Source organism: Dipodomys merriami, unplaced genomic scaffold (assembly GCF_024711535.1).
Source record: "Dipodomys merriami isolate MVZ:Mamm:240054 unplaced genomic scaffold, mDipMer1.0.p SCAF_12, whole genome shotgun sequence".
Lineage (NCBI taxonomy): Eukaryota > Metazoa > Chordata > Mammalia > Rodentia > Heteromyidae > Dipodomys > Dipodomys merriami.
Window position 1 is genome coordinate 42,287,034 of NW_027202493.1, and position 26,394 is coordinate 42,313,427.

Consider the following 26,394-nt stretch of genomic DNA (forward strand, 5'->3'; position numbering starts at 1 on the left):
AGCCCATTTGGCAGGAAAGGATCCCAGGAAGTCTTCACACTTTAACCCTCCTGTGAAGTGGTGATGTCACCAACAGTACCCTCACTAGGACGCTGGCACCATACTGCTTGGGTCATCCAGAATTACAAATCAAATAATCCTAAAGTCACCAGCCTCAAGCATTGTGTTTAGCAACACAAGATACTAATATACCAAGAAGAGGTCAAAGGCTGGTGCTCCAATATCATGGCCTTTTAGCTTCATTTTCTCTTCTCTTCTTGCTACTGAGCTGTAGGAGAAAAGCACCGTTTATTCCATGGAACAGAACTTTCTCTACTCACCTAAATTCAGCAGGTACATTCAGTCAGTAGGCTTGAGGACAAATGTAAATTGAAATCCCACAAGCACACACAGTTCTCCTTAAACTACAAGCTTCTGTATGTTCTACAGATTGCTCCTCCAGGGCACACTGTATCCACAGTTGACATCATCCAACTTTTGAAGTGACAATTCACATGAGAAACCTGTCCCTGGAGAATTCAGAGGACAGCTTGCTCAGGACTTGCTCAGGCCCCTGTGCCGTCGTTTCTGAGGGTTGCTCACTCAGAAGCTGGCTGAGGCTGACATCGAGCCTGGAATTTCGATTTCTAATTTTATACTTCTAATTAATTTGGTCCTTTTTATTGTTTTATTGTCTGGGAGCTGTCCCTGAGCTCTTTCTTCAGCTCAAGGCTAGCACTCTTACCACTTGAGCCACAACACCACTTCCAGCTTTCTGGTGGTTTATTGGAGATAAGAGTGTCATGGACTTTTCCTGCCTGGGCTGGCTTTGAACGTGATCCTCAGACCTCAGCCTCCCAAGTAACTAGGATTACAGGCACCCAGCTTGGTCCATTTTTTATAGTCCACTTTCAAATCTAAAGATCTCATTCTTAATCTAAACATTCGGAAAATGGGGACTTTTTCACACAATGCACTTCAAGCCAAAGAAAAAACACAGCTTCAGTACCATGATTCAGGAGCAACTGGAAAATTGTTCCATCTCTCCACTTTGCTACTCTGTTCAGTTTCCCCACAAACGCCTCTAGCTCAGAAGACAAAAGCTTCCACCTTCTGACAGACACAGGTGGAACAGCTTTGGTCTTCAACTGGAGGCTAGAACTGCAGCCAGGGGAACTGCTCATGCTTGAAGCTAGTCTGGTCAGGAAACTCCATGAGACTTTTTTGTCAGTCATGGGGCTTGAACTCTTGGCCTGGGCACTGTCCCTGAACTCTTCAGCTCAAAGCTAGCACTCTACCACTTGAGCCACAGCACCACTTCTGTTTTTCTCGTGGTTAATGGAGATAAGAGTCCCACAGACTTTCCTGCCCAAGCTGGCTTTGAACCATGATCTTCAGATCTCAGCTACAGGCTACAGGCATGAGCCACTGGTGCCTGGTGCCCAATGTCATGAGACTATCTCCAATTAACCACCCAAAAGCCAGACTTTAGTAGAGCCCTAGCCTTGAGCAAGAAAGCTCAGGGACAGTGCCCAGGGCTGAGTTAAAGTCCCAAGACCAGCACACACACACACACACACACACACACAAACACGCGCGTGCGTGTGCGCGCACTTGTTATAATACACACTCCTGGAGTTAAAATACATCAGAACATGTCAGTACCGATAAGATTCAACAAGTCAGTCACCTATTTTGCTTTCCATTACTGGTGCAACACAGTTGCTGTGTCAAACTTCCTTGCCAAGGATCCTGGCCCTAGACAAAGGCAGGTGACAATTGGGAAAGCTATCTAAATTTAACAGGGCACCACGGAGTAACTGAATAACACAATCCTTGACCACAGAAAATGCACAGTGATGATGGAAGTGGAGCTGCAGCTCAAGTAGTACAGTGTCAGCCATGAGGAAAAAAGGTAAGGAAGTGTCCAGGCCTTGACTTCAAGCCCCAGTACTGGCATCAAAAAAAAGAGGACACTTGATTAGGGGTAGTAGGACTCAGAGAAGCCTGAATAAGGGCAAGGCTCCTGAAAACAGTAACAATTTCCAACTATCAAACACCCCGGAAACAGGCCAGAAGCAAGAAATGAGACGACTGATGCCAAGTTGAACCACTGGCAATGAATCTGTTATGTCCTCAAAAGAAAGGCCTGTGCTGCTCACTGGGGCCAAGGAGAGGCAGGGAAAGTCAGATAAAACAGCTAACGGGACAAACGCCAAGAATTCAGAGGCCTTGGCAATCTGAAGCAGTGTAAGATGAGAATTATGACCTCCCACATCGCAGTAAAAATATGTATTCCTCAGAAACTCTGTGGGTTCAGGAAATGGCGCTGTGGCTCAAGCGGTAGAGCGCTCGCCTTGAGCTGAAGAGCGCAGGGACAGCACCCAGGCCCAGAGTTCAAGCCCCACGACCAGCCAAAAATAAATAAAAGAAACTCTGTGGGTTCAACATGGGGCAGAAGAGGCCTGCACAGGCAGAAGCCGAGGGCACACAGGCAACTGTGGAGGCAGTCTCCTGTCTGAGAGGCTTGTGTGACCAGGCAGAAGACAAGAGATGGGATGGCCAAGCAGCGGTGGACATGGAGAGGAAGAGGCCCCTCTACAGCACCTGCCAGAACAAGCTTGCCCAGGGCTCAAGGCTGTGTTTGCACAATGAGCCGACGACACAGAGGTTTTCACAGCAAGATCACTCACAGCCAGCATGGGCAAAGGGTTTTCTTTTTTTGTCAGTTGTGGGGCTTGAACTCTGGGCCTGGGCGCTGTCCCTCAGCTCTTCAGCTCAAGGCAGGCACTCTACCTCTTGAGCCACCGCGCCACTTCCAGTTTTCTGAGTGGTTAATGGAGATAAGTCTCACGAACCTTCCTGCCCGGGCTGGCTTTGAACCTTGATCCTCAGATCTCAGCCTCCTGAGTAGCTAGGATTACAGGCGTGAGCCACTGACACCTGGCAGGATGTCTCTTTTGTAACCAGCAAATTTGAAGAATTCACGTATCCTTGTCCTTCCAGATAAAAAAGAAGTTGGTACTTTATTTTTATGTTTTTTAATAGTAGAACTTCAGACTGAGTATCAGACACACGCAAACACAAAATCACTGATTTCTGGTGCTGCTTCCCACACCTTTTCAAAGACTGGCAATGACCTACGCCTCAGAGAACTTTCCAGTTCAACCCCATATACCAACTTGAAGTAGGAAGTGATGCTTGTCTTCTGGCTCTACCCACTTCCAAAGAGCCATGAAAGATAGGAAGCTCCACTGCAGGAGAGTTTAGCTAACTTAGAATAACAGCACTGTGGGCAGAATCTGGGGTATATTAATGTGATCTACACACTTGCTGTCATGCAGGCTCTGTTCTCTTCTTTTGCTGTTTTCCTTCTTCTTACAGTGGCTGCTTTCTGTGTCTTCTGATCAGCAGCACTCTGGCTAGCAAGTGGTGCCCATGAATAGCAATGGATATACTATGTTATGGAGTCCACACTGAAGAAATCTCAACTCTGAAGTTACTACTCAAAATACTTATTATTTCAAGGTAGGGACACAAATTACTCGGGTGGCTGGGGAATGCTTGGCTTTCCTTCTAAACCACAACTTACTGTGGATTTTGCTTCATGCTATATCTGGTAACTCTTCTCTCCCACCCAATGGTGAGAACATCCCTTCCTCTATTTATCTCGGGCCCCAAACTGGCTGGAGGAGGGAAGTCACCATATTCATGGCATGGATTACTTCATGCTCAGGAAGCAATTGACCCCCCAGGCCCAAACTTGATTAAAATCAACTATTTCTTTAAACACGATGCGGCTAATAGAGGCCTCACTCCCTGAAAGCAAGGACAAAAGAGCTGGTCAAGTAGACAGCTGAGGAGCACCAGTCACCAGCCTCAGACAACAGGGAATGCAAATGCTGAAATACCACCACCATCTTCAAAACCCATGCATCCTTGTATCTAATCAAAAAACTGGGGATGGGAGAACACTGGCCTATTACCCACCAACCAATTTTTCCTAAAAAGATGGGGAAAAAAGGTATTTTATGAATATGAAAAGCATTTCAAGACACTTGCGTTCAGGGCTGGACCACTTTTCAGAGCGGGTGTGCTCTGAAGTCTATCTCACAAACAAGGGCCGCCAGCTTCCACCAAGTACTGAGATGTGTTCTGCCCCAAATATTTTGTTCCCCAGAATTATATACTGTCTTCAAGTTCAACTGTATTATATATAATATCTGTTCCTTTGCTGTCAGCAAAACGGGAGCCATTTCTCTTGGATTCCAAAATGGGTAATACCAATGTAGAATGAAGGTAGATTTTTGGTTGGTGGTTTTATCATTATAACATAGATGAAATCAAAAGCTCTGCCACTGTCCCTCCAGTCACATCTTTCAAAGGTCCTTCCTCTTTTCACATGAATTCATCAGAATCATTGCCGTCCTATAGGAAATACAAAAATGAAACCATAAAAACCTGCAAAGTTTTAAATTTCCAGTTATGATCTTAACTGACAAGCCTCCTTCTCACTGCTAATCTCAGGGCTCAGGAATCCAAAAGGAACAAGACTAACCTCTCTGCACGTCACCTCCGTCTCCTTTAATTCCCTGAAGCAGCTGGATCAGCAGAGCCAGTGTGTCTCCTTGTATCCCTGCCTGGCCTGCCTCACAGCACCAAGTCACCATGATTTCCACAGCACGAGGAAAGGCCCAGCTGGGCTGGGACAGGTCTAACAAAAGCGACTATCAGAAAACAAGATGCTGCAGAAGCACAACCTAATTATTCAGACAAATTCCTTACAATGAAAAAAAAATTTTTAAGTGAAAAAAAAAGTATGTGAGACAATGGTCACATGGGTCTGCTTCGCTGCAGTAACTTTGCTCTCCATTCACATCCACATCAGGTAAACAGAAACATGATACCTTCATACTAACTACACTGTGCTAACTACCACCTTGCACAATACTTGTGGCTTAATACTAGTTTATCGAGCCTCAAGGTTGTTTTAAGTTTGCTATTGCCCAAGACAATTTTGAGTTCTTTTCCTTTTTGTACTTAAGAAAATCTTATATAGTGGCATATACACAGCAAAGGGACCCATTGTATGATGTGGCTTATAACCAAATCCTGGAGAAGACGCTCCAGGCATTTTCAGGCTCCTTTGCCAATGTTCACCACCATGCTGAGTCCTGGTACAGCAACTTGACAATGTTACAATCTGAGTACTGATGTGTGTTATCGCCTCTTTCTTGTTGCTTGACACCCACATTACCGACAGGGATAGGGCATAGGTTTGTACAAGCCCTTCTCTTCCTCACTCAATGTCCTTAGTTAGAGACAGGAGGAAAACTCCAGATATGGGTAGAAAACAGTGGCTCCATTGAATCTGGTTTTTATCTCTGGTGTTACTTCATGGCTCTCACTGTGCTTCCTGTGCTTCACTGTGCCTCAGACAACTATACAACAAGCAGAGCTGCTGGCACAGGTATCTGGACTATACTTGAAACATCAACATTACACTGCAACTACTACAGGTGAACAACCCCAGAGTTAATACGGGGCTGGTGACACTTTAAAGAGCGTGCCTCACCCCACTTCTCATGTGCCTGAAAGCGAGTCTCAAGGATCACAGAAACTTAAATACCAATCAGAGATCCAAAACTTTATGTGAACCATCTTTGTATTTTAGATTCCTTTCACTTCGAGTCCATGTGCTTTTCAATTTAACAAATGGTTTTTTTTTCCCACCTAGTGATAATTAGTATGCAAACAGAATGTTAAAAATAATTGTTTATGGCTCCAATACCAAATTTACGAAAGTTGAAAAAGATTAGAAAATTATTCTGCCAAAAATTCAAAATTAAAATCACCTTCAGGTGAAACATTTAACTTCCTCCTGTTGAAACTGTATAAACTAAATTAAAATTCAAGTCTTATCTTAAACACCAGCCTTTAAATGAAAACAACTGGACATGTTGCCAAGTTAGACTACAAAAAGGTCTATGTCCTTTAACCAAAGATTCTGAGGGGAAATAAAGCCTTCCTTTTTAAGAACAGAAAAGGCTGTAAGAGCCCTTCTTCTGATAATAAGTATTCCCAGGAGAAGTACTTTTGTACTGGTAAACTGGGAACTTAAAAGCTGATTCAAACCTGGGGCTCTAGTACACAGGGTAGCAAGCAACACAGAGGAGGGCACAAGGATTAGTAATCTTCTGTTGGAAAGATTTAATGTCAAAGTCCTAGAACTCTCAAAATTTGTCACTAATCACACAGTGTGTATGTATGTTCACATAAGGCCTTCCATATCTGTGGGTTCCCTGTCTGTAGATGCAACCAAATGCAAGTGGTTTTTGTATGTGTGTCCGCCCTAGGGCTTGAACTTATGCCCTGGGTGCTGTCTCTGAGCTTTCTTTGCTCAAGGCTACTCTTTGCCACTTCATTTTTGGAGATTAATTGGAGGTAAGAGTCATATGGACTTTCCTGTCTGGCTTCAAATGGCAAACCTCAGATCTCAGCCTCCTGAGTAGCCAGGACTAGAGTGAGTCACCAGTACCCAGCTGAGAAATACTTAAAAAAAAAAAACATTTGAACATGCATGGATTTGTCATTATTCTCTAAGTAAAACAATTTAACATCTATTTACATAACATTTATATTTAATTTAGGGTATTATTTAAAGAATATGGGAAAATATGCATAGGTAATAAATGAGTACTTAACCACTTAAACAAGTACTTTACCACTTAAATAAGTACTTCAATTAAACAAGGGACTGGAGCACCTGCAGATTTTGGTATTTATGGAGGTCTTAGAACCAATGCTCAAAAATGTCCAACTATAATGGTAATTCAATTATTAAAGTCTCTAGTGATTTATTTCACCACACATTAGAGTAAATGATGAGCATACCTGATTTGAAGACATATTCTCAACTTTCATTAGGGATGAATAGCTCCTAGAAGAAAATACTTAAAGTAAGTTTATCTAGTCAACAGCATTTCATGAATGTTTACCACCCAGGATGAAGGATCATTATGAAAGTAACACACAAATTTACTTTAGTGTAGGCCCCATTTCCTCTAACCTCTACTCATTAATACAACTGCCTCTCTGACATCTTTTTTGATGGCTCAAAAGTATTTTCACCTTTTTTAGTCTCTATCTCATGTTCTAGTAGTTCCTACCTAAAGCAATTTGGTTCTTTTCCACTGTTCCCTGGCTCGACATCACTGACCGCTTTATACCGGAAACCAATGGATTATTCTTAGTTCCTCCTCTTCAATCCCAAATTACCCTGAAAGGAACCAGCCTACCCACATGATACCCTGACTTAGACCAGTGAACTCTGCTGAACAATAAATCTGTTGTTTTAAGCAACTAAATTTGTGATAATTTCTTATGGAAGCAGTAGAAAACTGAAATATCTTCATGGCCTTATTCACTGGTATTCAGAAACCAAACTATGTTTGAAATATTGTAGGGAACAGAAGCCTCACATTATTCAGTCTTTTTTTTTTTTGTCGGTCTTGGGGCCTGAACTTTGGACTTGGGCGTTGTCCCTCAGTTCTTCAGCTCAAGGCCAGCACTCTACCACTTTCTGCTTATGTGGTACTGAGGAATTGAACCCAGGGCCTCATGCATGCAAGGCAAGCACTCTACACTGAGCTACCTTCCCGGCCCTTATTTCAGTCTTTCAAAACAGAAAAAGAGCAGGATGTTGATGGCTTACTGAATCCTGTATCCTAGCTACTCAGGAGACTGAGATCTGAGGTATAAGGTTCAAAGTCAGCCCAGGAAGAAAAGTCTGTGAAGACTCTTATCTCCAATTAACCACCAAAAAGCTGGAAGTGCTGGTATGGCTAAAGTGGTAGAGTGCCAGCCTTGAGTGAAAAAGCTCTAAGTTCAAGCCCTAGTTCCAGTACCAAAAAAGGGGGAAAAAATTGTATGTGTGTGTATTTGGTTTTAAAACAGCTTTGTCAATATTAGTATTGGTTTTCATAGCTAAAACAACTCATTCAAATTGTAGTCATTATTACATACATACTGTAACATCTTTTCCTTTCTGAAGAACTTTACAAACTAAACTCTAAGAAAAACTTTTGGTGGTTGTTTTATTTCACATATTTGCATATCCTAAAAGGGGCATTCATCAGACCAGAACACTAATGTAAGTGCCTTTGTTGGGGAGTCAGTTGTGGGGCTTGAACTCTGGGCCTGGCAGCTCTCCCTCAGCTCTTCAGCTCAAGGCAAGTGCTCTACCACTTGAGCCACAGTGTCACTTCTGGTTTTCTGATGGTTTATTGGAAATAAGAGTCTCACGGATTTTCCTATCTGGGTAGGCTTTGAACCTTGATCCTCAGATCTCAACCAACTGAGTAGCTAGGATGATAAGTATGAGCCACCGGTGCCTGGCCTAGGTGCCTTTTTCATAGACTCATTTAAGGTTTTTCATGATATGTCCCTCCATCCAGTAACACATCATTCTTAAGGTAAATCCAGGATTGAGATGAGTAAGAACAATTCTCTGGACTGACACCAAGACCAGAGCTCCAGCATACCTAAGTTCGTCCATTTCCCTCTTCTTCTTCATCTCTTCTTTCTCTCTCCTTTTCATTTCCTGAATCTGGGCTTTTTTTTCATTTCTCTCTTCACGGTCTCGGCCTTCTTTCTCTGCTGCCAGGTCTGGGAACCGCTCTGATTTAGTCTTTTCTAATCGGTTCAGAATCTCATTCACTTTCTTCTCTACTGTCACAATTTTTACCTTTGAGAGAGATTGGGGGGGAAAGTACTGACTCTTATTTTTCTTTTTTCTTCCCCCAAAAGCCAAGGTTTTCAGCTCAGTTTAACTCTTAGGACACCCATGTCCTGCTCCGCCCTCACCACCTCCACCCCCATGGCAGACAATACAGGTGTGGGTCCACTCTGCAGAGGAGCAAGTACTTACATCCTTCTGCCTGTGAAAGCCTATCTGCCCCACATCCATGTCAGCAGTTTTCTTCAAGTTAGACCATGGTGTGTATACCACGTTAACGTTGTTCATCTTGCAGCCTGCCAGGAGAGAGTGACTTGAACACGCAGGTAGGATGAGATGCAGCGACGGGCCCCCTCACCATCATCCTAGCTGGGAAGAGGCTTAGGAGGAACAAGCTTCCGCCATTTCAAATCACAGAATGTTGTCAAGCCAGCACTGTGCTCCAGCACCAAACAGCAGAAAAGCAACAATAACAACAGGCCAAGAGTAGAACTGACATTCAACACAAGACCAAGGACAGCATTAACTGGAAGCAGGGATGGGTCCACCATTAGCCTCAGGGACTTTGAGAACAGTCCAAAATTGAACGTAAATTCTTTTTGTGTGATTTTTCCAAGAGAAAAGAACTATAAGTAAGTATCCTGAGATTATCAACACAATCCTTGAGTTGAGCATGGGTAAGCAGCAATATAAAGCCCTGGCCTGGGGTTCTGAAGACTTGGACTGGACTTTGGCACCACCAGAATCCAGCAGTGCCACTCCGGTGAAGTCCCCATGACTCTCTGAATCTCATCTGAATGAAGAGCGTACTGCAGCTCTTTAGCCAAAGAAATTATTAAAAGGTCATCACAGGGGGGACCAAGATGGCGACGGGGCAGCAGGGAAACGCCACAGCTCTCTCCAACCAAAAAGAGAGTTCGAGTTCCAATGCTTAATCTCCCTAAAAGACTGACAACAAAAAGACAAACACCCAGAGAAAAACAGGAGGTGGAAAATAACAAAAAAGAAAATTTCAGAACAGAGAAGCGTGAAGACCCCTCCCCCAAACTTTAGTGGTTGCGTAGCAACACGCCAAGCCGCAGCCAGCTGGCTTGGCAGGGGCTGCCTGAGTCCCAGAGACACAGGGAGCTGCCTGCAGATCACCAACGCAGAAGCCGCCTGAGGTACTGGTCTGCAGACCCGCTGATCACCACGAACAGAGAAATCTCTGAGCTGGGAGTCTGCACAAAGATCCCACCCCCACCTCTCACTCTCCATCCGAGCAGAGAGGCTCCATCCCACCAAAGCCACTAGACCCCACAGCGGGAACCCCAGAGCTACACAGGACACCCACAGAACTCCAGAGCAGAAGACCTGCAAGGAACTGGCACGGATCCGGAGAGCACAAACAGAGACAAACCCCAGTGCTCAGAATCTGCATGGAGGCTGCCCGGAGTCCCAGAGACACATGGGGCTGTCTGCAGATCACCTGTGCAGAAGCCGCCTGAGGTACTGGTGTCAGACCGGCCAATCGCGACAAACGGAGAAACCTCCGAGCCCAGAACTTGGCCCCACGATGGGAGCCCCAGAGCTACACGGGATGCCCACCAGAGCAGAAGACCTTCAAGGAACTGGTGCTGATCCGGAGAGCACAGAGACAAACCCCAGTGCTCAGAACCTGCACGGAGGCCCCTCCCCTACCCCTCGGGCAGAGGCTGGATGCCCAACACACAGTGTGGACCCGACAGCGTCGACCTAGGCATAGACAGAAGAGAATCACACAGAGCCACCACCACCCAGCACAGCCCGCAACCACCCCAACTGAACTCTGATTGCAACGGCAACCGACGACCTGCATCACACAGAAAAAACTAGCTCCAGGGTTGAGTGCCCCGCAGGGGACAGTATATCCCTCAAGAGAGACCAGAGCTGGTGGGAATCCCCAGACCCTGACCCAGACTCCCTACCCCAACACCTGGACCACAGGACCCACTAAAACGGGAACTGTTCAAGAGCTCCACCAGCCCGCGGAGCACACTCAGCTGGCCAGGCTAGAGCAAGAGCGCCCCTGGAAGGCAGCTTAAACGCCCAAGCCAGGAACAGCGCCCCTGGGTCAAGACACCCAACAGTAGAAGAAATTTGAATGGTGTATCCCAGGCTGCATAACCTAGGTGGTATAAACAGTAGCACAGGCCCAACCAGCGTGCCCCAGGCGGGGGGCCCGGACCAGGCCTGGGGATCCAGTGCCTGAACAACACAATCAACTCCTCCCAACTGAAGTCAGAAGCTGAACACACGCCTCAGCAGAGGGGAGAAAAACAGGGAACTGCACTCCCTGGGAAGCACGCCTTTGACAACAAAAGACCCAGGGGCTCACGACAAGAGAAGCTCAAACCCCACCAGAACCCGACCCCTATATTATAGGCAACAACAGGCCACCAGCACCTGATAGTAGGCAGGAGCTCAGGCTGGTAAGGTGGCTCAGCAGTAGAGTGCTTGTCTTGGGTGCATGAGGCCCTGGATCTGATTCCTCACCATCCATAAGCAGAAAAGGCCAGAAGTGGTGCTGTGGCTCAAATGATAGGGTGCCAGCCTTGAGCTGAAGAGTTGAGGGACAGCACCTAAGCCCAGAGTTCAAGCCCACAACCGGCCCAAAAAACCCCATCAGGAGCCCATAGCAGACTCCAGCATCTGGGAGAGTGCATCCAGCACATCCGATCTTGCCAAGAGCACCTGTAGGAGCAAACAGGAGCAGTCTAGGCTGCTCAACCCTTCCAAAGGCGGGAACTGCCAGTGATCTACAGCAGAGAGCTGAGAACCCTATGTGGGTTAGACCAACAGCTGGAGGTCGGCCCCCAACAGAAACGAGATCAGGTACAGACTCTCTACCAATACAGAAACAGCAACCAAGCAAAGACAGACACCTATTGACTAAAACAAAATTTCAGATTAGTCTCCAATAATCCCTGAACCCCCATGCGAAAATCACAGAGAAAAATTACAAGGTTTATCAACACCCAGGATAGCAAGCTATCCCCACTAGCCAGCAGCCACCCAGGGGAGAGCCCCAGTGGGAACAAAGCAGGAATGGAAGACAAAAGCTACATCCAAGGGATGCTGGAGGCAATGACTCAAGAAATAAAGCCAGAAATAGACCAGAAATAGAAAGAACACAGGGACGAACTGTCGAAAGAGATGCAGGATCTCAAACACGAGGTACACGCAAAAATAGAGGCAGTATATACCTAAGAAGTGAGAAATGCCAAAATAGAGGCAGTACATACCTAATTAAGAGGTGATATCAGTACTTTGAGAACCAACATCAAATCCATAAGAGTCCATTTCCTCCATGCAAACCACAATGGAAGCCACAGTTAACAGAGTGAACGAAATGGAATGTAGAGTGTCAGATACAGAAGACAGAATACACCAACTGGACCAAAAAATGACATATGGAAAAATCACTTAAATTATGCCAAAGGGAAATTCAAGAGCAACAGATAGTGCCAAGAAATTTAACCTTCATATAATTGGAGTGGACGAAGGTGAGGAATATCAAAGCAAGAGAATGCAATACCTATTCAACAAGATAATCGGTGAAAATTTTCCCCATCTCAAAAAAGAACATCTTAACTACATAACAGAAGCATATAGAACACCTAACAAGCAAGATCACAGGAGAAATACTTCTAGATATATTATAGTAAAAATGATAGATCTGAATAATAAGGAAACAATCTTGCATGCAGCAAAAATGAAGAAGGACCTATACTGCAATGGGAAAAAAACACTGAATGCAAGAAAGGCCTGGGAAAGTAACATATGAACCCTGAGAGCCAATAACTGCCAACCCAGACTGATATACCCGGCAAAGCTAGCATTCACATTGGATGGAGAGCTGAAAATTTTTAATAGCAAAGAAAAACTAAATACATAAACATTAAGCCAGCATTACAAAGAATACTAAGAGCGGGGACACAACCTGAAGAAAGCAACCAGGAACTGAGACCTGCACCCAGACAGGCATTAATAGAAGTCAAATTGAGCAAGCACAGAAGGAAAGAAGAAAAACTGATGAAAACGGGATGACATGGACCACAATGCATCTTTCTGTACTATCTCTTAATATTAATGGGCTTAATTCACCAATCAAAAGAAAAAGAACTGCAGATTGGATCAGAAAACATGACCCATCCATCTGTTGCCTACAGGAGACCCACCTCTCAGCCAAACATACAAACTCAGAGTAAAGGGTTGGAAAAGGATCTACCAATCAAATGCCCCCAGTAAGAAAGTGGGTATAGTAATCCTGATATCTGACAAAATAAACTTTTCATTAAAATCAATACAAAAAGACAAGGATGGACACTACATATTAATACAGGGAACAATCCAAGAGGAGGATATTACCCTCATCAACTTATATTCCCCAAACACTGGTGTACCCAGATATGTTAAGCAAATACTATCAAACTTACAGAATAAAATAGATCCCAATGCGATAATACTAGGAGACTTTAACACCCCGCTCTCACAAAAGGACAGTTCTACCAACTAGAGGATTGGCAAAGAAGCTACCGAATTAAGTGAGGTCATACTTCAAGAGGAATTAACTGACATCTACCGAGTATTTCACCCTAAAACAACACAGTACACATTCTTTTCAGCAGCTCATGGAACTTTCTCCAAAATAGACTATATCATAGTTCATGCAAGGAAATTAAGCAAATACAAGGGGATCCACATAATCCCCTGTATCCTATCTGACCACAGTGGAATCAAGCTAGTTCTCAATAACAAAGCATACCGCAGAAATTACTCTTATACATGGAAATTGAACAGCACACTTCTTAGCAATGCCTGGGTAATGGAAGAGATCAAAGAAGAAATAAAGTATTTCCTACAGCTCCATGAAAATGAAAACCTCACAAAGAAACTTGTGGGACACAACAAAAGCAGTCCTGAGGGGCAAATTTATTGCCCTCAGTGCCCACATCAAGAAAATAGAGACAGACCAAGTAAATAATCTCATGTTGCAATTAAAACAGCTAGAAAAACATGAAAAAATGGAACCTAAAGTTACTAGATGGAGCAGGATAACCAAACTAAGAGCAGAGATTAATGAATTAGGGAATTGGAGAACCATAGCCAAAATTAACCAAACAAAAAGCTGGTTCTTTGAAAAAATAAATAAAATTGATGGACCATTGGCAAGATTAATTAAAAAAAGAAGAGAGGAAAGCCATATTAACAAGATTAGTGATGCCACGGGAAAAATCACAACACGTACCCAAGATATCCAAACAATCTTAATGGACTACTTTTAAAAGTTATACTCTCTAAAGGAAGAAAACCTGGCAGAAATGGATGCATTTCTAGAGAAATACAAGTTGCCCAAACTGAGCAAATAAGAAGTAAATCAATTAAAGAAACCAATATCCTACAACAAGATACTGGAAACAATCAGAAGTCTTCCAACAAAAAAAAGCCCAGGACCAGATGGATTCACAACAGAATTCCATAAGACCTTTAAAGAAGAACTAATACCCATACTCCTCAAGCTCTTCAGAGAAACAGAGAAGGAGGGAGCTATCCCAAACTCATTCTACGAAGCCAATATTACACTCATCCCCAAACCAGGCAAAGACCCAACCAAAAAAGAGAATTACAGGCCAATTTCCTTGATGAACACAGATGCAAAGATCCTTAACAAGATTCTAGCTTAACAGAAACACATTAAAAAAAGCATACACTATGACCAGGTAGACTTCATCCCAGAGATGCAGGGATGGTTTAACATATGTAAATCAATAAATGTAATCCAACACATCAACAAAGCCAAGGTCAAGAATCATATGATTATCTCCACAGATGCAGAAAAGGCCTTTGATAAAATTCAACATTCATTCATGCTAAAAGCTCTGGAGAAAATAGGAATAGAAGGAACATTCTTTCTTTTTTTTTTTTTTGTGTCAGTCGTGGGGCTTGAACTCTGGGCCTAGGCGCTGTCCCTCAGCTCTTCAGCTCAAGGCGAGCGCTCTACCACTTGAGCTACAGCGCCACTTCCGGTTTTCTGGTGGTTTATTGGAGATAGGAGTCTCATGGTCTGTCCTGCCCGGGCTGGCTTTGAACCTCGATCCTCAGATCTCAGCCTCCTGAGTTAGCTAGGATTACAGGCGTGAGCCACCAGCGCCCGGCTTAGAAGGAACATTTCTTAAAACAATAAAAGCCATTTACGACAGACCAATAGCCAATATTACACTTAATGGGGAAAAGCTACAACCAATTCTCCTAAAATCAGGAACAAGGCAAGAATGCCCACTCTCTCCACTCTTCAATATAGTCCTGGAACCCTTAGCCAGGGCAATAAGGCAAGAAAAAGACATTAAAGGGATCCGTATAGGGAAAGAAGAAGTTAAACTATCCCTTTTTGCAGATGACATGATACTATACCTCCAGGATACCCAAAACTCCATCCCCAAAGTCTTAGAAATCATGAATCACTTCGGCAAAGTAGCAGGATACAAAATCAACCCACAAAAATCAGTTGCCTTCCTGTACACTGACAATGTATAAGCAGAAAGGAAAATAAAGGGAGCAACCCCATTCACAATAACCTCCCAAAAAATAAAATATTTAGGAATTAACCTAACTAAAGATGTAAAAGAACTATTTAATAAAAACTATAAAAAAAGTATAAAAAAAATTAAAGAAAGATATTGCAGAAGACACTAGGAAATGGAAAGACCTCCCATACTCTTGGATAGGCAGACTTAATATAGTGAAAATGGCAATACTGCCAAAATTAATATACAAATTCAATGCAATTCCTATTAAAATCCCAATGACGTACATCTCTGAAATACAGAAAACAGTCCAAAAATTCATATGGAACAACAAAAGACCTAGAATAGCCAAAACAACTCTAGGGAATAAAGACAACATAGGAGGGATATCCATGCCGAACTTCAAACTCTACTATAGAGCTATAATAACAAAGACAGCATGGTACTGGCACAAAAACAAACCCGAAGACCAATGGAATAGAAGATCCAGAAGTAAAGCCACAGGCCTGCAGTCAGCTGATATTTGACAAAGGAGCCAAAGACATACAATGGAAGAAACACAGCCTCTTCAACCACTGGTGCTGGGAAAACTGGGCGGCCACATGAAGAAGACTAAAAGTGGACCCTAGCCTATCACAATGCACCAACATCAACTCAAAATGGATTAAAGACCTTAACAAACCTGAATCTCTGAAACTACTACAGGACAGAGTAGGAAAGACACTTGAACTTATAGGCACAGGAAGGAACTTCCTGAACAGAGTCCCAGTGGCACAACAAATTGGAGAGACTCAACAAATGGGACTGACTACCTTAAAATAAAAAGCTTCTGCACAGCTAAAGCTATCGCAACCAAGCTAGAAAGACAATCAACTAATTGGGAAAAAATATTTACTAGCAAGGGGTTACTATCCAGTATATACAGGGAACTCAAGAAACTAATCCCTCCCAAACCTAAGAAACAAATTACTAAATGGGCAAGGGAAATAAAGAGAGACTTCTCAGATGAAGAAATAAAAATGGCAAAGAAACACATGAGGAAGGGCTGGGAAGGTGGCTCAGTGGTACAGCACTTGCCTTGCATGCATGAGGCCCTGGGTTCAATTCTTCAGCACCACATAAAGAAAAAATCCGGAAGTGGCACTGTGGCTCAAGTGGTAGAGCATTAGCCTTGAGCTGAAGAACTGAGGGACAGCGCCCAGGCCCAGAGTTCAGGCCCCAGGACTGGACCCCCCCCCCAAAAAAAAAAAAAAACACATGAGGAAATGTTCACCATCCCTGGTTGTGAAGGAAATGCAAATAAAGACAACCCTGAGATACCACCTTACCCCAGTCAGAATGGCCCACATCCACAAGTCAGCCAACGACAAATGCTGGAGGGGATGTGGAGAAAGAGGAACCCTATTACACTGCTGGTGGGAATATATACTTATAAAACCACTTTGGAAAGCAGTCTGGAGGGTCCTCAGAAAGCTAAATATTGACCTCCCTTATGACCCAGTCATACCACTTCTAGGCATCTACCCTGAACAACAGGAACCAATATACAAGGACACATGTACCTCCATGTTTATTGCAGCACTGTTCACAATAGCTAGGATATGGAAACAACCCAAATGCCCCACCACAGATGAATGGATCCAAAAATTGTGGTATCTATACACAATGGAATATTATGAAGCCATTAGAAATGACAAAATAATGGCATTTGCAGGGAAATGGATGGAGCTAGAAGAAATCATGTTGAGTGAGGTAAGCCAAGAGCAAAGAGACAAACGGTACATAGTTAAATCCAAAATGTTAGGTGATATGACAAAATTAACAGGACTTAAGAAACAAAGAACTTCCACTCATCTGGTCGAACCACTACTAAATAACCCCATGCTGCTGATCACATGTATGGTATATATGTGTACACCGTTATATCTTATAGACTGTGATAGACAATTTGCTCCAGGAAAGTTAGAATGAGTTTGTGACTTTAAATGAGCATCACTATCCCACAATATTGTGAAATTTGGGAAATTATGTAATCACTTAATCACAATAAAAAAAAAAGGTCATCACAGCTCTCACAGGCTAGACGAGAGGTTGCCAGGCACACTGTTCACCTGCTCTGTCCTCTCCTCTCACTGTAACAAGTTCACTGCGCGGTTTTCCCTCCACTCCTAACAGCCTCCCAGCAGCTGAGAATCACAGGTGTATTGCTAGTCTGATGTGCTGCACCGCCCTTCCACGTGAAACAGCTATGGTCCCCATACCCTGGAGAAGCCAGAGCACTCCACCTGAGTCATGTCCTGTGCTGCCTAACTGGAGTGACGAAAACCTCACTTCTGCAGTTTTCTGCTGAAAAATGTATAGCGACTCTAGTCAAGAAGAAAAGGTGCAGACAAACCCAGACTGTGGATACTCCTCTCCTGACCTGTACCCTTTAAAAATTAATGTCCTGATAGTTAAAGCAGCACATCCAGATCAGATAGCAAAGAGCTGTGACAAGGAAAAACACACATGAAGGAGGGTCATGAGTGTGGGGGTGATCTGAACTACACAGCAAGACCCTATGTCACAAAAACCAAAATTCACCCATCCTGGATCAGAACATGTGCCTATAAATCCACAAGTAAAATACACTGGGTGGTAAAAGACAAAAAAATTACACTTGGACATGATAAAGTAAGCAAGACTAACATTCACACAGTAAGACCAAAGGAGGATATCCTTAGGAGAAGATCACAAAGGCTCAATAGCTATGTGCATATGATCATATAAAATGATGTTTATCAAAATGAACTCCAAGGAGGGCTGGAAATGTAGCTTAGTGTAGAGTGCTTGTCTAGCATGCATAAAGCCCTGGGTATGATTCCTCAGTACCACATAAACAGCAGCCTGATGTGGTGCTGTGGCTCAAGTGGTAGCGTGCTAACCTTGAGCAAAAGAAGCTCAGGGGCAGTGCCCAGGCCCTGAGTTCAAGACCCACGACTGGCAGAAAGAAAAAAAAGACCTCCAAGAAATAGAAACAAGAAGTGTTCTTAGGAGACAGATGCTGAAGGCTCAGTATCCACTTCCTACAGATGATTCAACTAAAACAGTTAACAGTGACATGGACAAAAAACAAATAAATATGAAAAAATTTAAATTGTTAATATTAAGTGAAAGCTACATTTTTTTCTGTAGGCTTAAAAAGTTTAAGTTAAAATGAACAGTTCTTTAAAAAATAATCTCCATTGCAAGGCACTGTGGTAAATACACAAATAATAACCGGTTTATAAAAAGGAAGGCATCAACGACTGTGGGATAGTACGGGCCAGGCGCTGAGGAAGTTCGGGGAAGGGGAAGCATCCCTGGAGAGGTGTGTAGAGCTACGGGTGAAAACAGAAGACTTCACAGTCAGATGGTTTCACTTCAGATCTGGCCTGGACCACAATTCCACAGCTCTGAGGCCTAGGGCAAGTTCCTTAATCCTTAAGCTCAGTTTTCTCATCCATCAAATGAAAATAATATTAACTCAAGAGTTTATGAAGGACCAGGCAGGTAACTACTAATACTCCAGTGTTATCGATTACTATTCTGTCTTATGAACCTTATCTCTGATTAGCTCAGGTAATGACTGAGGAGGACAGAATTGAAAGCACAAGGAACAATGTAAGCAAGGGCACACAATCAGAAACAGCAACGACTTGCTTGGGTCAGAATGAACTATGAGAAGGGACACAAGTTTTGAGTCAGACTAGAGATGCTTAGGTGCTAGCTTAAAATCTGTGCACTCTGCAGGGAAGGGTGATACAGAGTCTTCTCAACGTTCAGGGAGTTAGTTCTGTCTGGCAATGTTCCTCAGCTGATATAGATCAGGCTAACCTACAATTCTACACTTAAGACCAGGAATAGGTTAATTCCATGACAACAAACAAATTTAATCTCCATTCTCTCGGTGTTAAGCACGGAGGGAATTTTTCTAAGTACAAGGCGTGGACTGCACTCTGTAGTTCTCACAGCAGAGACTGCTGTCCTGCGTCCCCAGGCTCCACATCAGAGTCAAAGAGCTGAAGCCTGGGCTCCACTCCTTGTGCTGTGCAACGGCTGAAGAGGACAGAGGGGGCAATTCAGATTTAAGACTCTTGCCCCAGCTTCTGTTTTCTCTAGAACTAGTAAACTGTGAAGAGATTAAGAGGACACAGGGCACAGGATGAAGAGCCCAAAGTTCTTTGGACACAGGGAAGAACAAAGCTATGTGGAGGAGGCTGGAACACAGTGGCAAAAGGATAATGATTATCTCAATTTTTATGTCAATAACTGAAGAGCTAAGAGAACTTATCCTACTTATAAAAGAGAATGACACCAATCTCATTACAACCTGCCGATTTATGGAGTGGAAAATGGGTGGCTCCATAAGGCAAGACCTCTGCCTTCCTGGCCTTGAACCTGACTCGTTACTAAGGCTTCCTGAGTGAAGATTAAGGAACCAGTGTCTTTAAGAGACAGGGAAGAAGGACCGCTGCGAGCTCTTACCCTGCAACCTCCAACTGGGTACCAGGTCTGTGTCTGCCCCATGTTTATTTTCTACTTTTTGTCAACCCTCAAATCATCCTTCAACTTCATATCAAACCAAAATGATCTCGACCCTATGTAAGTCTAGGTCCAACCTCTAACACTGATGGAGCTAATAGAGCTCCATCTATCGTAGCAGACCATCACTTCCAAACTCCCCTCATCTCTTTTGGCCTTCACTGGTAGAATAAATCTTACACAGCAGAAACGACAAGCACCAAATAGTACTCCAGGTACTGCCTAAGACATTTAGGCTAACTATTCTCAGCCCACACTGCACTTGAGAATCACCTGGAAAACTTTCTGAAACTAGTGATATTCACAGATCAACACACAATCAACTAAATAAGATTCTCAGGGAAGGGGATGGGAAGGTGGTTCAGTGGTAGAGCGTTTGCCTTGCATGCATGAGGCCCTGGGTTCGATTCCTCAGCACCACATAAGCAAAAAGAAAAAAAAGCTGGAAGTGGCACCGTGGCTCAAGTGGTAGAGCGCTAGCCTTGAGCTGAAGAGCTGAGGGACAGCGCCCAGGCCCAGAGTTCAAGTCCCACGACCGGAACCCCCCCCCCCAAAAAAAAAGATTCTCAGGGAGGAGAGACCTTGATGACCTTACAACTTAAAGGGAAAAAACAGTATATGAAAAGGAGAGGAAAAACTTGTAATTCTAGCACTCAAGAGAATATGTAAGACAAATTCAAGGTAAGCCTGGAATAGGTTGAGAGAATCTGTCCCAAACAAACCAAAAAGACATCAACATTAAAAATAAAGTCATCTCTCTTTAGCTATCAACACTGACAAATTTCTAAGACTGTTTACAAATAACCTTAAGTGTAGGCAAATCTAGACAACCTTCCATTCAAGTTAAGGAAAAGAAGTACCATAATAATTAGAGAGAGGGGGGCTGGGAAGGTGGCTCAGTGGTAGAGCGCTTGCCTTGCATGCATGAGGCCCTGAGTTCGATTCCCCAGCACCACATAAGCAAAAAGAAAAAAAAAGCCAGAAGTGGTGCTGTGGCTCAAGTGGTAGAGCGCTAGCCTTGAGCTGAAGAGCTGAGGGACAGCGCCCAGGCCCAGAGTTCAGGCCCCACAACTGGCCCCCCCAAAAAAAGCCAGTAAAAAAAAAAATTAGAGAGAGGGGAGACAGATAGCAAAACTGCCATCCACCTTAAAGATATTAGCTGCAATTCCTTTGATTCAAGCCAAAGCCAACAAGTCTTCTAAAATGTGATTCATTTCAGAATAAAGAGAGTCAGGTTGCACTGGTGGCTCACACTGTAATCCCAGCTACTGTGAAGGCTGAGATCTGAGGATTGCAGTTTGAAGCCAGCCCAGGCAGAAAAGTCTCTGTGAGACTCTTATCTCTAATTAACCACCCAAAATGGAGTTGTGGCTCAAAGTGGTAGAGTGCTAGCCTGGAGGAAAAAAAAAAAAAAGTCAGTACTTGTTATCCACGTGGTTTAATGGACTGAAGTTAGGATAACACTTAGAAATCATAATCAACACTTAAATCCAATCTCCAGCTTTTTAGGAATCAGTTACATTTTAACCAAGAAAGATAAAAAGATAGGCAGGAAGGAAGGGAAAGAGGGGAAAGAGGGACGTAGGGACGAAGGGAGAAAGGGGAAAAAAAGGGAGAAAGAGAGGGAGAGAGGAAGAGAGAGGGAAGGAGGAAAAGAAGGAAGGAGGCAGGCAGTCTGCCGATCTTGAAAATCCTGTAAGAAACTGACCTTGAATGCTGTTGGCCTTCACAAGGTGGGCACAGTCCATTAGCACCTCCTTTGGAATATCTTCTATATTCTCCCCCTGAAACACACAAATAAATCAGAGGGTCCACAATCTTGCTACTGCCTGACACTGAAACACTCAGTAGCAAAAATGCCTTACCTGCTGGCATGAGGGTATAACAAGCAGGGCTCTTCAGTTCTATTACAGAACACTGAAAAATGAAATAAATGTACTGTGTCTATCATGGAGATGTTATTTAAGCTATGAGAAGGCAGTAATATAGAAAACACTGATAAAAAGTGAAAAAAGGCTAACTATAATTATACGAGAAATATCACCTATAATTAAGCCGGTCCCTGGGCTTTTTTGCTCAAGGCTAGCACTCTACCACCTAAGCCACAGCTCCATTTCCAGGCTTTTTTTTTTTTTTTTTTTTTTTGGTGGTTAATTGGGAGTTTCCTGCCTAGGCTAGGTTCGAACTGCATTCCTCTGATCTCAGCCTTCTGAGCAGCAAGGTATGAGCCACCGGCGCTTTCTTATTCTTGTTTTTAGAAACTTTGTGAGGAAATGGCACGTACCTACTTTTAAGAACTCAAAGTCTCCCTGACTGAGAGGAAACTTGGTAGGGGACTGGAGTGCAGCTGGGTGGAAAAGCATGTACCTAGCATATGCAAGGCTTAAGTTCAATCCCCAGCTCCCCAACAAACAGATAAACACGGACAATTCAGTTATTCTGAGTCTCAAACATCTGACCAATTATCTACCCTCAACTATGATCAGAAGCAAAGCTCTTCTTATGCTAGATCTCATCCTTCCAGTGTAAGAGAGAAATATCAAGAGATAATCTTGATCCTTTTTCTCTGTAGAAATCTATCAAATTGAAGATGAATAACATAAATGACTCCAAAACACCAAAAACATTTCAAAACACATGAGCGCACATAGTGGGCAGCACATTCCAAGCATTATTCTAATTAAACCTGAGCTTGCTCCTTCGGTCCTCACAATGGCCCACCAAGACATGTAGTTGGCCTCTTCCACAGAGGTGAAATATGCAGAGTAATGTGCTCAAGGTCAGCAGCTAGTAAGCAGCAGAGCCAGGATTCAAACCCAGCAGCTGGCCCAGAATGGGTCTGAAATGTTTGGTTTTGCTGCATGCAGCTCAACTCATTTGGTACTTACCAAGTACAAAAGGATAATCCTGTAATACTGGATGAAAGTCCCATACAAAGCACAATTCAAAACTGAGTACAAATTGTACTTCTAAAAGAAACTGAACTTCTACTCAAAGTATGTAATAGTAACTGGAAGTCGGGATGGGCACCATTATTTCCACCATGACACAATAGATTCCAGAGGAAAAGAAAGAATACCAAAAGGAAACTTAGTCCATACTTGATTTTCTCTATAGTTATTCTCTCCAAAATGGCAAAAGGTTGCTCAGAACTTAGGAGTTAGCTCCAACATGGAATTCATATCCACCACTTCTTCACTGATCTATCCATAATACAAGTAAGGATGGGATGCATGGTTTAACAATATTAAGTAACACCATGTATTTTTAAATCATACAAAAAACTTTAAAAACATAGATAATAGCATTTCTAAGTATTACTGGAAGAAAATAATCCAGCCGTGCAACAATGGCTCCTGCCTATAATCCTTGCTACTCAAGAGGCTGAGATTTGATGATCTTGGCTTGAGGTCAGACCCAGCAGATGAAGCCTAAGTAGTGTTATCTCCAATTAACTAACAACAAGCCAGAACTGGAGGTGTAGCTAAAGTGGCAGAGTACCAGTACAGCCTTGAGCAAAAAAGCCCAACAAGAGCACAGGACCCTGAGTTCAAGTCCTAGTAGTAGTGGCAGAAAAGGAAAAAGATGGGAAGGGGAGGGGAGGGAAGGGGAAGGAAAGGAATCCCAAACTGGGTACAGTGCCACATACAGCCCACTTGGAAGCTGAGGTAAGAAGAGCCTAGGCGTTCAAGAGCAGCCTGGACAATATAATGACCTTGTCTCAAACAAACTGTTTTGTTGGAATTTATAATGCTAAAAAACTGTAAACAACCTCCTGATAAAGGAGTTTCCATAGTCATTGTAGTATCTTATCAGCATAATGTAGTAAGTAAAATAATAAATACAAAAATAATCTTGTACCACAAAAAAGTATAGACATGGACATTTCAAAAAAGTGAGACAATCAACCAGATGACGATAAGATGGATGCAGACTGACATAAAATAATCTTATTGTGATACAAAAATGCAGGACATCCTATCACCAAAGGGGGAAAAGGGAAGAGAAGGCAGCTTATGGTTAATTTTGGAAAGTAATGTTCTGACTAACAGCCACAGAGTAAAAGACAGAAACGACTGTATACCATCACAGCACTCTAGCTCTCTAGAGCTCTACTGGAGATCTCCGCTAATAATTCTAACACCAGCTACACATAAGCTGGAATGGAGCAAGAAACTAGGAAGTAAGAAGTAATAATAGTAAGCTTTTCCCAGTGGCAGAGGAAGAGACAAGAGAAAGGCAGAATGGGCCTCATGCAGAGATACTAGTACTCAAGTTCTACGTGATGAAGTCAAGATGGAGAAACACAAAAACAAATATAGGTATGTGCACATACATGGATCAGTATCCATAAAATAGTACAAGTTGAATAACCCTTAACTGAAAGGTGTCTTAGATACCAGATTATTCTTGGGGTACTGGGGGGAGATCTGGAAGATCTGTTTATACACTGACTATTTTGGGTTGGGAATCGGGTCTAAACACGAAATTCATTTACTACTTCATACATGTTATACATATAACCTGCTGGCATTGTTATACAGTATGTTTCATGTACTGTGTTTTGACTGTGATCTGTCACGTGCACTCAGGCATGGAACATTCCATATCATGTCACATCAGGGCTGAAATAGTTCCAGAATCTGGAGCATTTCAGATTTTGCATTTTCAGGTTAGGGACGTTCCGTTGGTTAGGGATTTCCTAGCTGAGCTGAGAGGGCTTACACATATTGATACTTCCAATGGCCGTAGGTATATCCAGAATCCAGATTCTGACTTTCAATTACCTTCCTACCAAGAAGATCAACTAGATTCTTTGGAAAACAAGATCCTCCGGCTGGGGCAAGGATGACATAAATACCTTGTAGGGTCAGAAAGTAAGAAAGTGCTCAAAAACCAAACAAATGGACATGTACCAGAGGAAGACAGGAGCCAAGCTGAAAGGGCTGAACGAATTCCAACCAAAGCTGGGGTAACAGGAGCAAAAATACAACATAGTGCCCAAAGCAGAAAGCAGAGATGAATCCATACTCATGCAAGTGAGTGGGAGATAGACACACGCTTCCTTCCAGATGCATTCGGGAGTATGTATGCCCCAGACTCCAGAAGTAACAGACCGCAGGAGGCAAGGGCAGATACAACTAAACACAGTATGGATCTTGGAAGAGAAGGACATTCATGGGAAAACTGCTGAAGTTCAAATGAAGTCCAGAGTGAAGCTAATAGTAATGTATTACAATTGGCTTCTTAGTTTTGACAAAGCTACCATAGTAACATAACATGTTAACAGTTAATGTTCTTTTTATAACTTTCCTGCAAATCTAAAATTATTCCAAAATAAAGTTTCTAAAAAGAAAAAAGTACATATAACAAGTATACAAGTATAAATGTCCTGTGATTTAACTATATAAAACAGATGACTACAGTCAAATTGGAAGAACAGCAGTACTGCATTAGAGGGAACACTCAATCTTTATTATTGTCATGCTGTTTCAGACTGCTCAACAAAGGCCCTGATAACTGGAAACATCTGCCCTCAGTGAGTAGGAGAATGGCACGAGCCTGAGAAAAAGGAACCATCAGAGAAGTCTGAACTGGGAGAAAAAGTAGAGGAGATAAATGATACACTTGAACAAGCAGGACAAGGCAGAGCTGCTATGTGGCTAAGGTGTACTGTGGCCCTTTCTAAGTCCCAGAAATCACCCAGAATTTTCCAATGACTTTCTGAAGCAGAAGATGGGAAAGGAATACATCTCTTTTACTTACTCGCTTTTAAATTTCTGAGTATACTTATTATTTTAAACAACTTAATTGAAGAAAAAAATCAAGATATTGTTCTCATTAAAGAAAATCATGAATCCATGTTTGAATTATTACCTTATGTAATCGAAGGTATACATGAGCTGAAGAGATTTTGTCCACATGAAACCTACAAAGAATGAAAACCACTTTTAGCAAGAGGTACAAGATAGCCAGCTCATCCGGCTGACTGCATTCTAACCATCCCATTCCAAGAAGTGGTCACTGGGGGCCTACCACGCCAGCACCAGGGGGAGCGCAAAGTCACCCTCCCCACCGGGCTCGCCAGCAACCTGGAGAGGCAAAATAAACACCAAGTTATGCAGCTGGGGTTAAGTGCCAAGATGAGTAAGATAATAAATATTAAGTACTCTGAGAAAGGGGATTTTTCAAGTGATTAAATAAAGTAACCAAAGGTTCTCGGAAGAACTAAGATTTTGCTGGCAATGAACTGAAGCATGTAGCTGAAAGGACAAACACAGAAAGAAATTTCTGGTGAGAAGAGAAGGGAGTAAGAGGTCAGAAATGCCAATGCTGCCAATCTGGGAGAATTGATGGCCCATGGTTTGGAGAGAAGAGGGTTTGGCTTGGGACATCCCACGTTTAAAGCAATGGCAGGTTAACCAAAAGCAAATGTCAGTTTCATACTTGAAAAAGCTAGGTGAGGTCTAATGTCATAAAGCAGAATACAACCATTAGCCAGAGTAAAAACTCAGCCCTAAATTCTGATGACACTAACCATCCCTATATTCTATCCCCTAGATGAGCAAC

At 43.0% G+C, this 26,394-nt stretch overlaps 1 protein-coding gene across 2 annotated transcripts in view; it reads right to left on the reverse strand.

The window, feature by feature from the left end:
* Positions 1 to 2,979: 2,979 nt before the first annotated feature.
* The window catches only part of Ccdc25 (coiled-coil domain containing 25), a 34,963-nt gene continuing 11,548 nt past the window's right edge, over positions 2,980 to 26,394 (reverse strand). For both annotated transcript variants that reach the window (XM_070016735.1, XM_070016734.1), the window contains 6 exons: positions 25,702 to 25,753; positions 21,533 to 21,608; positions 8,909 to 9,012; positions 8,523 to 8,725; positions 6,874 to 6,919; positions 2,980 to 4,407 (listed from right to left, as the gene is read on the reverse strand). In XM_070016735.1, coding sequence (XP_069872836.1) covers positions 4,378 to 4,407; positions 6,874 to 6,919; positions 8,523 to 8,725; positions 8,909 to 9,012; positions 21,533 to 21,608; positions 25,702 to 25,753 — 511 coding nt within the window. In that variant the 3' untranslated portion in view covers positions 2,980 to 4,377. The remainder of the gene's footprint in view (positions 4,408 to 6,873; positions 6,920 to 8,522; positions 8,726 to 8,908; positions 9,013 to 21,532; positions 21,609 to 25,701; positions 25,754 to 26,394) is intronic.